Source organism: Pezoporus wallicus, unplaced genomic scaffold (genome assembly GCF_028554395.1).
Source record: "Pezoporus wallicus isolate ANWC-B61680 ecotype Strahan unplaced genomic scaffold, APGP_CSIRO_Pwel_v1 contig_6217, whole genome shotgun sequence".
Lineage (NCBI taxonomy): Eukaryota > Metazoa > Chordata > Aves > Psittaciformes > Psittacidae > Pezoporus > Pezoporus wallicus.
Window position 1 is genome coordinate 878,964 of NW_026637336.1, and position 11,440 is coordinate 890,403.

Consider the following 11,440-nt stretch of genomic DNA (forward strand, 5'->3'; position numbering starts at 1 on the left):
ACCTTTGGCTGTTCCACAAGCAGTGTCCATCCCGGTTAAGGGCATCTTTCATGCTTCAAGAGTTTTGTCTTGGCAGGGCTATTACAGTGGTTGTCCAAAGATTGGTTTGTGATCACTTCTAAACTGACAGCTTAAGAGGCATTTGTATTAGGTCTCAAATAGGTACTGGGTTTTGGTGAGGAGCATGAGAGGCTTAACAGAAACTGTGCTTACTTACAGAACTTGCAGTTGGCTATATGTTGGAAGTAAGATAATCACAGCCTTAAACGCTGTAAGAGTGATATAATTTAAGTCTGAAACTGCTCATTTGGTTTTGGCAGGGTTTTTGACATCCGTCACCTGAGTAAATGTAGTGATGTCTGTGCCCACATAGTACAGATTTCCCTAGTGTGCACTGGGGCATCATCCTGGGAAACAGGAGATCCAGTTTTCATCTCAATCCAATGGAAGTGGGAGCATGCTTATGTGCAGCAGGGTTAGTGGGTGGTAAATCTGATCTGCACACTTCAGTGTAGCTATGAGGACAAACTACCTCAGATTCCCTCACACCTTCCACAGATAACAGCATGCGTGGCGGCAGCTACTGCAGCAGAGCTTCTTACCATGTCACCACCATCTGTTTTCTTCCTCTTCAGTGACCCAGCTCAGGGAGCTGATTCGTCTGGAAACTCATCATTTTTGTTGGTAAGTACAGCTTTCCTTTCAATCACATCCTTGACGTGGAGTAATTCGTAGCTGCACAAGCATTGCTGCTGCAAGCTGTGTGTTGTGGGGATGGTGTGAAGAGCTCGAGTGTTACACAGCTCACATCAGGCTAAGCTGTCAAGAAATGGTGTTTAAATCCTGACAATGTCTTAAAGTGAATATTAAAAGGAAACGTTAGCAGGATAACTTATTTCTGTGTCTGACTCTCCTCTGTGACAAGAGGTGTATCAGAGCTGATATAGGTACCATCTACTACAAATAACAATCCTGCTTTTCCTAAAGTGGTGTTTTGCTACCAGAGGGGAACCAGCAATTCACTAGCTAATATTTAATTAGGTAAAGAGTTATCACTCTTTTCTTGCATTGCCTTGTTATGTTAAACCAAGGAGGCAGTAACCAGTGATTAAGTACAGAGAGGTTTCTACTCTTTGTAACTCTTCTGTTGGGTTTCCATGGGGCTGGAGCCTGTAGCTGTTATACAAAGCAGTGAGAGTGAAGAGGAGTCTTCACAGTGTGAAAAATGACAGCACTAGAGCCAGATGTGCTAAAAATTCAATAGCCTTCCCTGTGCTGACAAAGGAAATCCCACAGAATGGTTCACCTTGCACTGAGGAGACCATCTGTGGCAGAACCCATGACCTGATGCTGATTAGAGACTTAATTATAAGTAACACTAATTGAAATAATAAAGTGCTGTAGCTGTGTGTAACGTTAGCTTATTCTTGAGGTTTGTATTCATAGCAGAAGCACATGAGAGTGTCAGCAGAAAGCCACATTGAACTGTGTGAAATGAAGCAGTACTTCCTGAGTGAGCTTTAATAGTGACAGCACAAATTAAAGTACTGATACTAAAGCTGCTGCTAAGGTGAATGTCAGTTGTAAATGTTACATTAACACAAACTGTTAATGGGCTTGTCTCATTCACAAGAGAAACTATAAAAAAGGTATATCCTAGAAATCATATTTACTCACTCTTAAGGACTCCACAGGAACGAGACCTTTGATGGAGTCTTGGCTTTCAGTAGTTTGTGCCTTTTTTTCTACCTTGATATAAATAGGATATAAATAGTAAACCACTAATTATTCATGCCAGTTCTTTGCTAAATAACAGCCAATATTTCTGTAAATTTATATTAATCCCATATGCTCTTATGGAATTACGCTTGTGTTACCTAAGGGTAAAAGAATTGGGTTTTGGAACCCTGAGAAAGATTGCAGAGAAAACAGCTCTTTTCCCCTAAATCCAGTTATGGTAATGTGGAAAGATTTTATGGATATTATATTGGGGCAATAGATGGAATAAATAATATCAGATTGTTTAGCTAAAAATAAGTGTTAAGCAGAATATCACTCCAGTACATGGAGATTCCAATGTACAGAACTATGAAAGCCTAAAGTATACAGCAGAGTTAGTTAACTTCTGGCTGAAATATTGCCAGTCTTTAACCGAAACATGTGCAGCATCTAGCAGAAACATCAGGTTTGTAACAGGATCTATTAGCAATAGATCAATAGATAGGCTATCCAGTTAGAGGACAAGCAAAAAGTAGCTGCATGCAAAGCAAGGCAAATGGAGATTTAGGAAACTGGGGGGTTTAAAAGCTCCTATGAGGTTTAGCCAAGGATTTTACAGTTGGAAATTTGGTCTCCAATGGAGCTAAATTGTGAAGTCCAGTAACACATGGCAGGTTTGTTTTCCAAAGGCTGTAAGGAGCTAGAATAATAGAACTGTAGTGTTGGTTGACTTAGTCTTTTGTTTAGAATTTCCTATAGTAAGACCCAGGAAGATAAAAGGAGATTCAGAAGTGTTTAGGCTTGTTTCCTTATTTCAAGTCTCACCCTGCAGCCCCATTAAGACAAAAAGAGAAAGGGAAGATATCAGTGCCTTATATTTGTTGTGTTTGTACACAGCTCACTACTGGAGACTGTGTTCTATTAAGACAAAGAAAGTAAACGAAGGTATCCTGAGTCTGTTTTACTATAAATGGTATTTCTGTGCTGTTATAGTTCCATTTCAGTGGTCTTATCCTAGTGTAAAACTGGTACAATGAAATGGAGAATCCATTTGAAAATTAGGGCTTATGGCCTCGCAGCTTGTAACATGAGAAGTATGGTAAAATGAGGTCAGGCCTGATGAGATTAAAGAGGACTGTCATGAAACTCATTTAAGACAATGACAGAGGTTGAATTCCTTTGGGATTTATAGTTTGGGCTTATTTTTCTGATGAGGGCAGTCAACAGACTGCAAATATGTTTTCTCCTCCTGTAATGAATTCAAATACTGGGGCATGGATGGATGGATTTCCAGCTGTGTGTTGCTAGGGGTTCTGTGCAGCTGGAGGGCTTAGAAATTCCTGGAATTGAGAAATTCTCTAACTTCCAGCACTATTTTGTTTAATTCCTATGTTGCAACCCTCTTCTGTACCTTAATGCACAAATATCTTGGTTTGAGATAGAAGTCCCTTAGTTTAAGCAACAGCAAATCTATTGGGTTTTTCTACCACCAGCTCTCACAGAGCAAAATTCAGGTTCAGGGTACACAAAATCCATAAAGATAAGTGTTATTCAACATACTTATAATGGGAGGTAGGAAGATTTGCCTCCTGTATTTCCTGATGGGAAGAGAGTCCGTGCCAGCAGCCCTGCTGAGCCTTCTAGGGATGCACAGGCTGCCCATGATAGGCCGTCACTGACTTGCCTCTGCGTGTAGAGGCATAAAATGAGTGGATTTGAGATTAGAAGGCCTACCTCATAAAGGCAGTCTGTCTGAATATTACAAAGGGAACCTGCTTGAACAACTCGAAGAGTAGAAAATCAGTACAATAGAAAAACCAAACTCTCCCAGCATGCTTGAAAATATGCAGATCACTTAGATATGACCACGTACACTACAGCAGGAGTGGATCTGTGGAGGTAAAGGGTTAGTCTGATCCCCACACACTGTACGCTTTTGGGGGGCTTTACCTCAAACTCACTCTTGTCTGGTTCTGTGGCCTGGACACACAGTTTCATCTGAGAGAGATCCAGGTTGTACACTCAAGATGACTCTGGGAGACAGAGCAAAGTAAGGCGGGAGGGGATGTTTGAGCAGCTCGCTTCAGAAGTGCACTGTAAATCCAAATAGAACTTTAATACAGATCCATCTCAGTTTCTTGATGTTAAATCACTGGAACAATGAGGAGTGCTGCACTGCTGAGATGCTTTACCCATAGATCGCAAAGACTGTTACAAGTATGGTTAAAGATGATAGCTTTCTCAAGAGATAGTCACTGGCTGGTTCCCTTGACTTCCTTAGGAGCTGAGAAGGGAAGCTCTTTACACAGCAGTCAGTTCTTACCCAGAGATTCAAAGTAAATCACTGTCAGAGCAAGGGCTGGTGTAGATCTGGTCCATAATGCTTATTCTTCTTTCACTACACTGTACTACAAACCTTAGCTTTCTTTCATTTTAGTGTGCCTTTTGATGAGTTTAGCAATTTTTAACATTCAGGACAACAAAAAGAAATCAGAAATCTTCTTGCTTGATGGTGTTAGGACCATAGGTGAGTTTGCTTGCCTGCTGTGGATGCAAGTACGTGACAGAGGGAGCTCTCAGTCACAAGTCAAAGAACAAGTCACCAAGGACAAAACCATTCTCACAAATGGTTCTTGCACCAACTCTGCTGACTCCTGTCCTGCCCAGTCCAGGAATTCCAGCTAGGGATCCATGGTCATGCTTGGGAACATGAACAATCCCTTTGAGCTTATGCTGGGATGTTCAGCTGTTGCAGCTTCTTCTCCCCCACAGTTTGATTTCTTTATTGTACATTTTAAAACCCCAACTCCTGATGAAAACTCTGCCATAGCCAGGCACCTCCTTCCCGGATCCCAGTAGTGGGGGCTTGATTTCAAAGCTTGGTTTCTATCCTTTTTCATCCCAGATGGGCTAAACACTTTCCTCTTCTTTTGTGATGCTGTAATCTGTTAGCAGTGTAACACTGATTTCTGAGCCACACGTGCTGCCTGTGATGGATGGGGCTCTGGTCGGTGTGTTGTTGTGGGTAGCACTGGGAGGCTTTGAACGAAGCTTTGCCTTACAGCACGAGACTTGCTTTTTAAAGTGTTGCCTGAAACTTTTACTCAGCCAGTAAAGAGCAAAAGGATTGATGCAGGAATTGCTGAAGGCCAAGGCACGGGAAAAAATAGTAGCTATCAGATGGAAGGTGGAAGCATCGACAGAAGCGTGGTATGTGAAAGAGCGGTATAGGTAGAGGATGTGGTTGGGCAACCAGCAGAAGGCAAACAAAGCAACAAGCACCAGCACTGTTTTTGCAACCCTCTTGCGGGATTCAATCTAGGAGAAAGTGATGCAGATCTGGTGTTAATAGCAATTAGTTCCATGGGTTTATGTAGTTGGGGCTCATTTTCAAAGGGGCCTAAAAAGCTAAATCCATTAGGAACCAAAAAAAAAAGAACCCACCACAAAATGGAAAAAACCTCCAAAACACCAAAATCAAAAACTAACCCAAGAAACCTCCAAAACACCAAAATCAAAAACTAACCCAAGAAACCAACAGAAAAATAAATCTATATATTTAACAAGGTATTTCCACACATTCCCTTTCCATTATAAATCACATGTTGAGCTCATCTAGACTGGGATTTACGTATAATAGTTAATGTGTCAGCTCACATGGATGAGGTCTCTGTTTACAATACAACACTTGAACTCCTGAGTTTAATATGGCTGTAACAAAGCAAAACAAACTCCATCCCTCTCTAGGAGAGCACACACACTCACACCTTAATGAGTCATGAGCATGTGCATAGTGGAGTTTGGATTATTAATATGAGCTGAGTTTATGGAGGATTGAACTTCCATTATCAGGTAAAGGTTGGGTACTCAAGACTTCAGACTTAATCACACTTTAGTGCTTGATCATAGCTTACCTGCTTACGGGCATGACCGTGTTCTTCTGCTGGCATGTTGGAGGTGCTCTTGTATAAAGTTCTGGCGATTAGAAAATAGTAGACAGAAATGACAGCTAAGGGTATAATATAGAACACTAAGAAGCAAACCAGGGAGTGAGCTTCCTGCAGGATCTTCTCAGTCACAGGATAGGGGGCACATGCCTCAAAAGTTACATTCTTCTTGGGGTCGCTGAAAGAATACAAGTCGGAGAAGACAGCCTCTGGGATAGCGAATATCATGGAGACGATCCAAACACAGCCCGCTTTACAGCAGGTCTTCAGGAGCGCATCTGAAGTCTGCAGTTCCAAGGGCTTAACGATGGCTCTGTACCTAAAACCAACCAACACCATGGTCAGAAGGAACACAGGAGTAACGCAAGCACCGACAGTGCGAACCTGAGGATAAACCATCCCTGTTCTCGCTAAGCTGAGGGTGGGAGAATCATCTTGGATATGAAAACAGCTCTTTGTAATTAAGATGGAAATACAGGAGGTAATTTTAAACATGTATTTTAATGACTTGGCTGGCAGGACTTGTCATTAAAGCCTTCCTAAGTAAAGATGACTTCTAAGTTTGGATTAGGATCAGTAAAGGCAGTCATCTCTCCTATGTTTATGGTGCTGCCTAGAAAGGTAAATGAGGGAATTAGCATGTACAACTGGTAAAGGTATGAAATAGGTTAACTGTTTTATCAGTATATGAAACCAAGCACGTAGACCCCTCCTTTCTCCCATGATTTTAAGACCCCAGATGAGTGCAGTGATCTGACTCCAAGCAATACTCCAGTACTCATTCATATGTATAAAACAGGAGCTAACACTGCTGTTGATTCATGGCTGTGATTCTGCAGCATGTGGACTGAGTCAGACATAGGAGAAAAATCTGGGTAAATCGATGGATGTGTGAAAATCTGTGTGAAAATGGGATGTGGGAAAAGAACTAACTGCCACAAAGGAAATTGTACCCTGCTCCCAGAGTATCAGGGACTCTTGATGACGGAGAAAGAAGAGAAAAAGGATCCAGAGGATGTGACAGCTTAGTTGTACCATTTTGCACAACCTGAGGATCTGCTCTTTTTCTCCTCTAGGCAAATTTACATAGAAAACTGGAAGCTGGATTGCTCTTTATCGAATACATACTGGTTTTGTTGACTTGGAACTCTTCTAGCATACTGGAACATGATAGTCGGCACGACTGATGTTCTTACTAAGTTTATCATATAGTTACCCTGTGAAAACGCAGCATAGAGTATTTACATAACAGCTACCATGAAGAATTAACTGTCTAAATCATAGAATTATAGAATAGTTGGGGTTGGAAGGGTTGAAAGAGACCTTTAAAGGCCATCTAGTCCATGATTGCATCTGAACTGACATCATACAGGACCAAGACCTTGGAGCTATAATATACAGTTCATTGGAAACATGAGCTTAATATTCAGCAGGACTTAAAACCCACACCAAACCCTAAAGAAACAGCAAGAAAGCAAAATGTTAGGAATTATTATGGAAAAAAAAAATGAAGAGAAAAAGAGACTATTAAGCAATTATCTGTATCTCTGGTCCATGCAACCCTCAAACACCATGTGCTGCTCTGCAAACCTTAACTCAAGCCCCCCCATAGTAAGCATGGAATAGATATATAACATGAATAGCCTGGAGAGATGGATAGGGATAATCGCTGTCTCTTCTGGCACAAGAGTCAGGGTCATCAAATGAAGCCAAAGCATAGTAAAAGAACGGAGTTGTTTATGCAACAGGCAGTGAAAATCAATGCTAAACAAGTACAAGAAGAGGGTGAACAAGGATCTACAAGAGAAATCCCCTGAAGTTATTAAATAAACAGAAACCTCATTTGCTCAGGAGGTGATCTGAAGGCTTAGGGCTTAAGCGTAGTGTTGGACAGTGATTTTTACTCTTCCTATGTGTCTTTTGTGGTCCTCACACTGGAGGCTGGTATTGGCCTACATGGACCCTTGGTCTCACGCAGTGTGGCCATTCCTGTGCTGGAGTACAGTAACAGTAGCATTGATTAAACTCTGGACTTGCTGTTAGATACAATCCAGTTACTGGCATACAAGATGGAAGTCTTTTTCTCTATTAATATTAATATTTATTTCAGGTTTTTCTGCTCCTTGGCATGCTAATGCTGATTGAACTGAAATCTCATCTTAGATTTGTTCATTCAGGAAGGAAGTGCATGGCAAAGCAGTCAGATGGGAGTGCTGATCCCATCTAACAGTGCTCTCCTCATCACCTAAGTTTAATTTCAGAACCTCTGGGCTGAAGAATCTCTGGAAAAGGTAAAAGAACCTTAAGAGACAATACTCAAAATGTGTCACATCACACTAAGCCCTCATCAAACTGAAAATTACTGTGTAGTGCTGCAGTAACCATCAAGGCATGAGAGTCATCTGTTTGTTCCCCAATCTGTTCTGTGTTTTCCTTTGGCTTGCAATCCCCATATGTCAATCTTTTATGTTGTAGGATTTAAAGCCTCGCTGAGCGCACAGGACAAAGGATTTCCACTCAGTCGTTTTCAGGTTTATTTTTCATCTTCCCTGACTACTTTAGTGCACCACTAGATAGCACCAATCTACTGTCTTATCCCTGCATTAAGCCATTTCCCCATTCTGTACAATAGAGGAAAAGAACCCCGTAGTACTGTACTTCAAGCTAATAAAAGGTCAGAAGACTTTTAAGAGCCTTTCTCACTTCACTCCATTAAAAAGAACTGCTCTGAGTTTTCTAAGACACATTTTAAAATGAAATGGGAGAATGGTTGATTTGGGGTTTGTTTTTGGTCTATCACAATTAAAACATGCACAAACTGATCACTTCTGCTCTTTTATTCGTTTCTAGCTTCACCCCAGAGGTATCTCCTGGCAAATGAGTTGCATCAGACCCACCTGTCAGCACTGAGAACAGTCAGGGTAAACACTGAGACTCCAACTGAGGTTAACTGGATGAAAGACAGCAGCTTGCACCCAATCCTTCCGAAGAGCCAGGTATCCACGATGTACCGGGTGGCATCTATAGGCACACAAGTCAATAAAAGCAGGAGGTCTCCAAACGCCAGGCTGGTGATGAAGATGTTTGGAACTGTCTGCATGGATTTAATCTTGAAAAAGACTTTGATGAGTATTGCATTTCCAAGGAGCCCCACGGAAATGATCACCGAGTATGTAATGTAAATGGTGCACAGTATTTCCAATCCTGGGAAGGAGTCTTCGGTCCATTCTTCGGTTGTGGTTTCATTATCAATGATCGATTTCAGCTCTGTACCGTCTGTAGACGCACGCAAAGTCTCATTAGTTGAAGGCGAGTATAGTTGAGACATCTCTTCAACTGCTTCTTCTCCCCAGGCTGGACTTAAATCAATCACAACATTAACATTTAGCTTCCAGCATATCAGCAAGAGAAAGATACAGATTTGCAGCTGAAATTAAGATTCCCATGGCACATTAACTACTTTCATCCCCTTCTGGGTTTCAAAACATGCCTAGGAGAAATGCACACGGATCTTGTTCTGAACTGTGTAGGAGGTGGAGAATTTTGTTATTGGCTTTTCAGCTGGTGGAGCAGAGAGGGAGGAGGAAAGGAGAAAAGTGGAATTTCTTTAAAGATTTTAGCTGAAAGGATGGTTTCTCTTGGAAGTATCTGGCAAGTACTTGTGGTTACTGCAGCATTAGGGTTTGCATCGGTTGCAAATGATTGTTAAAATCTCTCAGTATACTCTAAGAAGGAAATCAAAGGAAAACCTGAAATAGTTTTCTCAGCAGTACAGGTAAGCATAGAATAGACTAATTCACCACAAAGCTCTACAGTATATCTTAATGACAGATAACTCAGAATATAGTGTTTGCTGGAAAAGCCATAGAGACAGCCTGTGCTTGTCTGTACTCTGTTTAATCCATTTATCACAGAAATGCAGTAACCTTCCAAAAGGCAATATAAGGTTGATATTTATGGCCGTACCCCTGCTAACTCTTACATTAAAGATTAGGTTTGTCCCTTGAAATAATCCCATTGCCATCGAAACCACAACTCATGCTGGAGTTTGAACAGGTTTATAGGTGCCATACAGAAGCCTGTTATCTTGCAGTAATCCATGTAGTTACTGGCTTTGGATGGTACGACAAATGATTCAGATCATCTAGGAGAGAACCAACTTTTCCTGATGCTGCCTCGATCAACCATGTTAGTACTATGTGGTTTCTTATCTTTAAATTTGTCAACTCTTGAACTCTGCCCTATGATGAGCTCCTGATTATCTTTAATAAATAAGGTACAAGGAATGGGACCTACTTAGTTAAATCTCCTGAAACTAAGAAAGCCAAGATCGAATCTCTAAATAGTGCAAGTGGAAAAGATAGCAAAGGACTGAGCTTAATGCCTTGAAAATGAAGATCACAGGCTCAGGCTGGAGGGTATTTTCCCCCAGCCAGTTCTCAGCTGTGAAGTTCAAGTGGAGAAGGTTCCCTGCTCAGATCACAAAAGCAGTCTTATCTTCAGCTGCACACAGCCACAGCCACACCAAATCAAGTTGATTTCATTGACTCAAAAAGACTCCCCTGTGAAAAGTCTTATTTTCCCTCTCCCATTCCCAGTCTTGCAAACACAACTATGCCATCGGTATCGAATGGTGGTAGACCAGATGGGAGATGGTCAGCAGACTGAAGCTGTGGCCAGGTGGGAGAAGGAGTCACTGATCCAAAAAGGATGAATGGGTTAAACATTCCAGTTCCATTTGTTTTTAGAGTGCTTTTAGAAGAGAAGTTCTTGTCATGATGAACCATACTATAGCTTATGCAGGCACACTGTGTAGGTTGCTCACACATTTAGGTACCTTTGAGGATGCCCAATTATGTTGTCCACCCACAGTGGCGTAGTACTGTGGATTATATTTAATCTAGAGTTCAGTGAGTGTAGCAGATTGTGACATCTTAATGTCAGGTACTTACATAAAATGTTTAGATTTCCTCTGCAGGAGAAGGAGGGCATCAACAAACACCAGCAACTGATTTCTTTCCACCAAGTGTTGAATACTCAAAGGTGGCATCTGAATGAAACATCAGGTGTTTAGCTGAAACTGGCATTTAGGATGAAGGAAACTAGTTACTTGCTTCTAATTGCACTAAAGGTTGGTTGATGCACCAAAGTTCAGTGAGCAGAATAGATCCCAGCCTCTTACGTTCCCCAAGGCTTTCAGAACCATCAGAGGGATTAGAGCTGACAACATGAAATCTGAGGCTCGGTTTATTCTGTCACTCAATCATTTTGTACAGCAGGATGGAGGACCTGAACTAACACCCCTCTGTGTAAGAGATAATCCAGAGGACCAGAGGCTCTTGAGCTATGAGATGTTCCCAACAGTTGGTCTGGGGATAATTGAGGTTAGAAGGGAAAGATGACAGACATTCCCAACCCATATTTAAACCTCTTAAGGACACCACCATGTGCCATGGGTGAAAGCAGCCCCTGAAAGTAACAAGGGTTTATAATTCTGCTTACACCTGGTTACATGTGCTGTTAATTCCAAACTAGACCCCAATTCATGTATATAGAATGTATATGACCCTGAATGCTCAATCTGGTGCTTCACACTTTGGAAGCCTGCATTACCTTGAAGCACAGACACATTCTCCCTGCTCTGTCTCTAATAGGACACAGTGCATGTGTTTAACCCTGCTCACAGCAGCATGAACCTCTCTCTGCTTGGGTTTCTCTTTCTACTGAGAGATTGTATTTTCCCCGGCTTTCTGCCTCCTTGGGGGAATCTGGCA

At 41.6% G+C, this 11,440-nt stretch overlaps 1 protein-coding gene across 1 annotated transcript; it reads right to left on the reverse strand.

Annotated features, from left to right (window-relative positions):
* Nucleotides 1–3,969: 3,969 nt before the first annotated feature.
* Nucleotides 3,970–9,495, reverse strand: BRS3 (bombesin receptor subtype 3). Its single transcript, XM_057404875.1, has 3 exons — nt 8,564–9,495; nt 5,634–5,985; nt 3,970–5,037 (listed from the first exon to the last, which is right to left on the reverse strand). The coding sequence occupies exons 1-3, from the start codon at nt 8,992–8,994 to the stop codon at nt 4,630–4,632; spliced, it is 1,191 nt and encodes a 396-aa protein (XP_057260858.1). The 5' UTR covers nt 8,995–9,495; the 3' UTR covers nt 3,970–4,629.
* Between the last annotated feature and the right edge of the window lie 1,945 nt (nt 9,496–11,440).

Coding starts and splice junctions, on each gene's coding strand:
- BRS3 (XM_057404875.1), bottom strand. CDS start 8,994: ATGTCTCAACTATACTCGCCTTCAACTAATGAGACTTTGCGTGCGTCT. Junction 5,986..8,563: donor ACTGTTCTCAGTGCTGACAG/GTGGGTCTGATG, acceptor GGTTGGTTTTAG/GTACAGAGCCATCGTTAAGC. Junction 5,038..5,633: donor ACGGTCATGCCCGTAAGCAG/GTAAGCTATGAT, acceptor ACTTTCTCCTAG/ATTGAATCCCGCAAGAGGGT.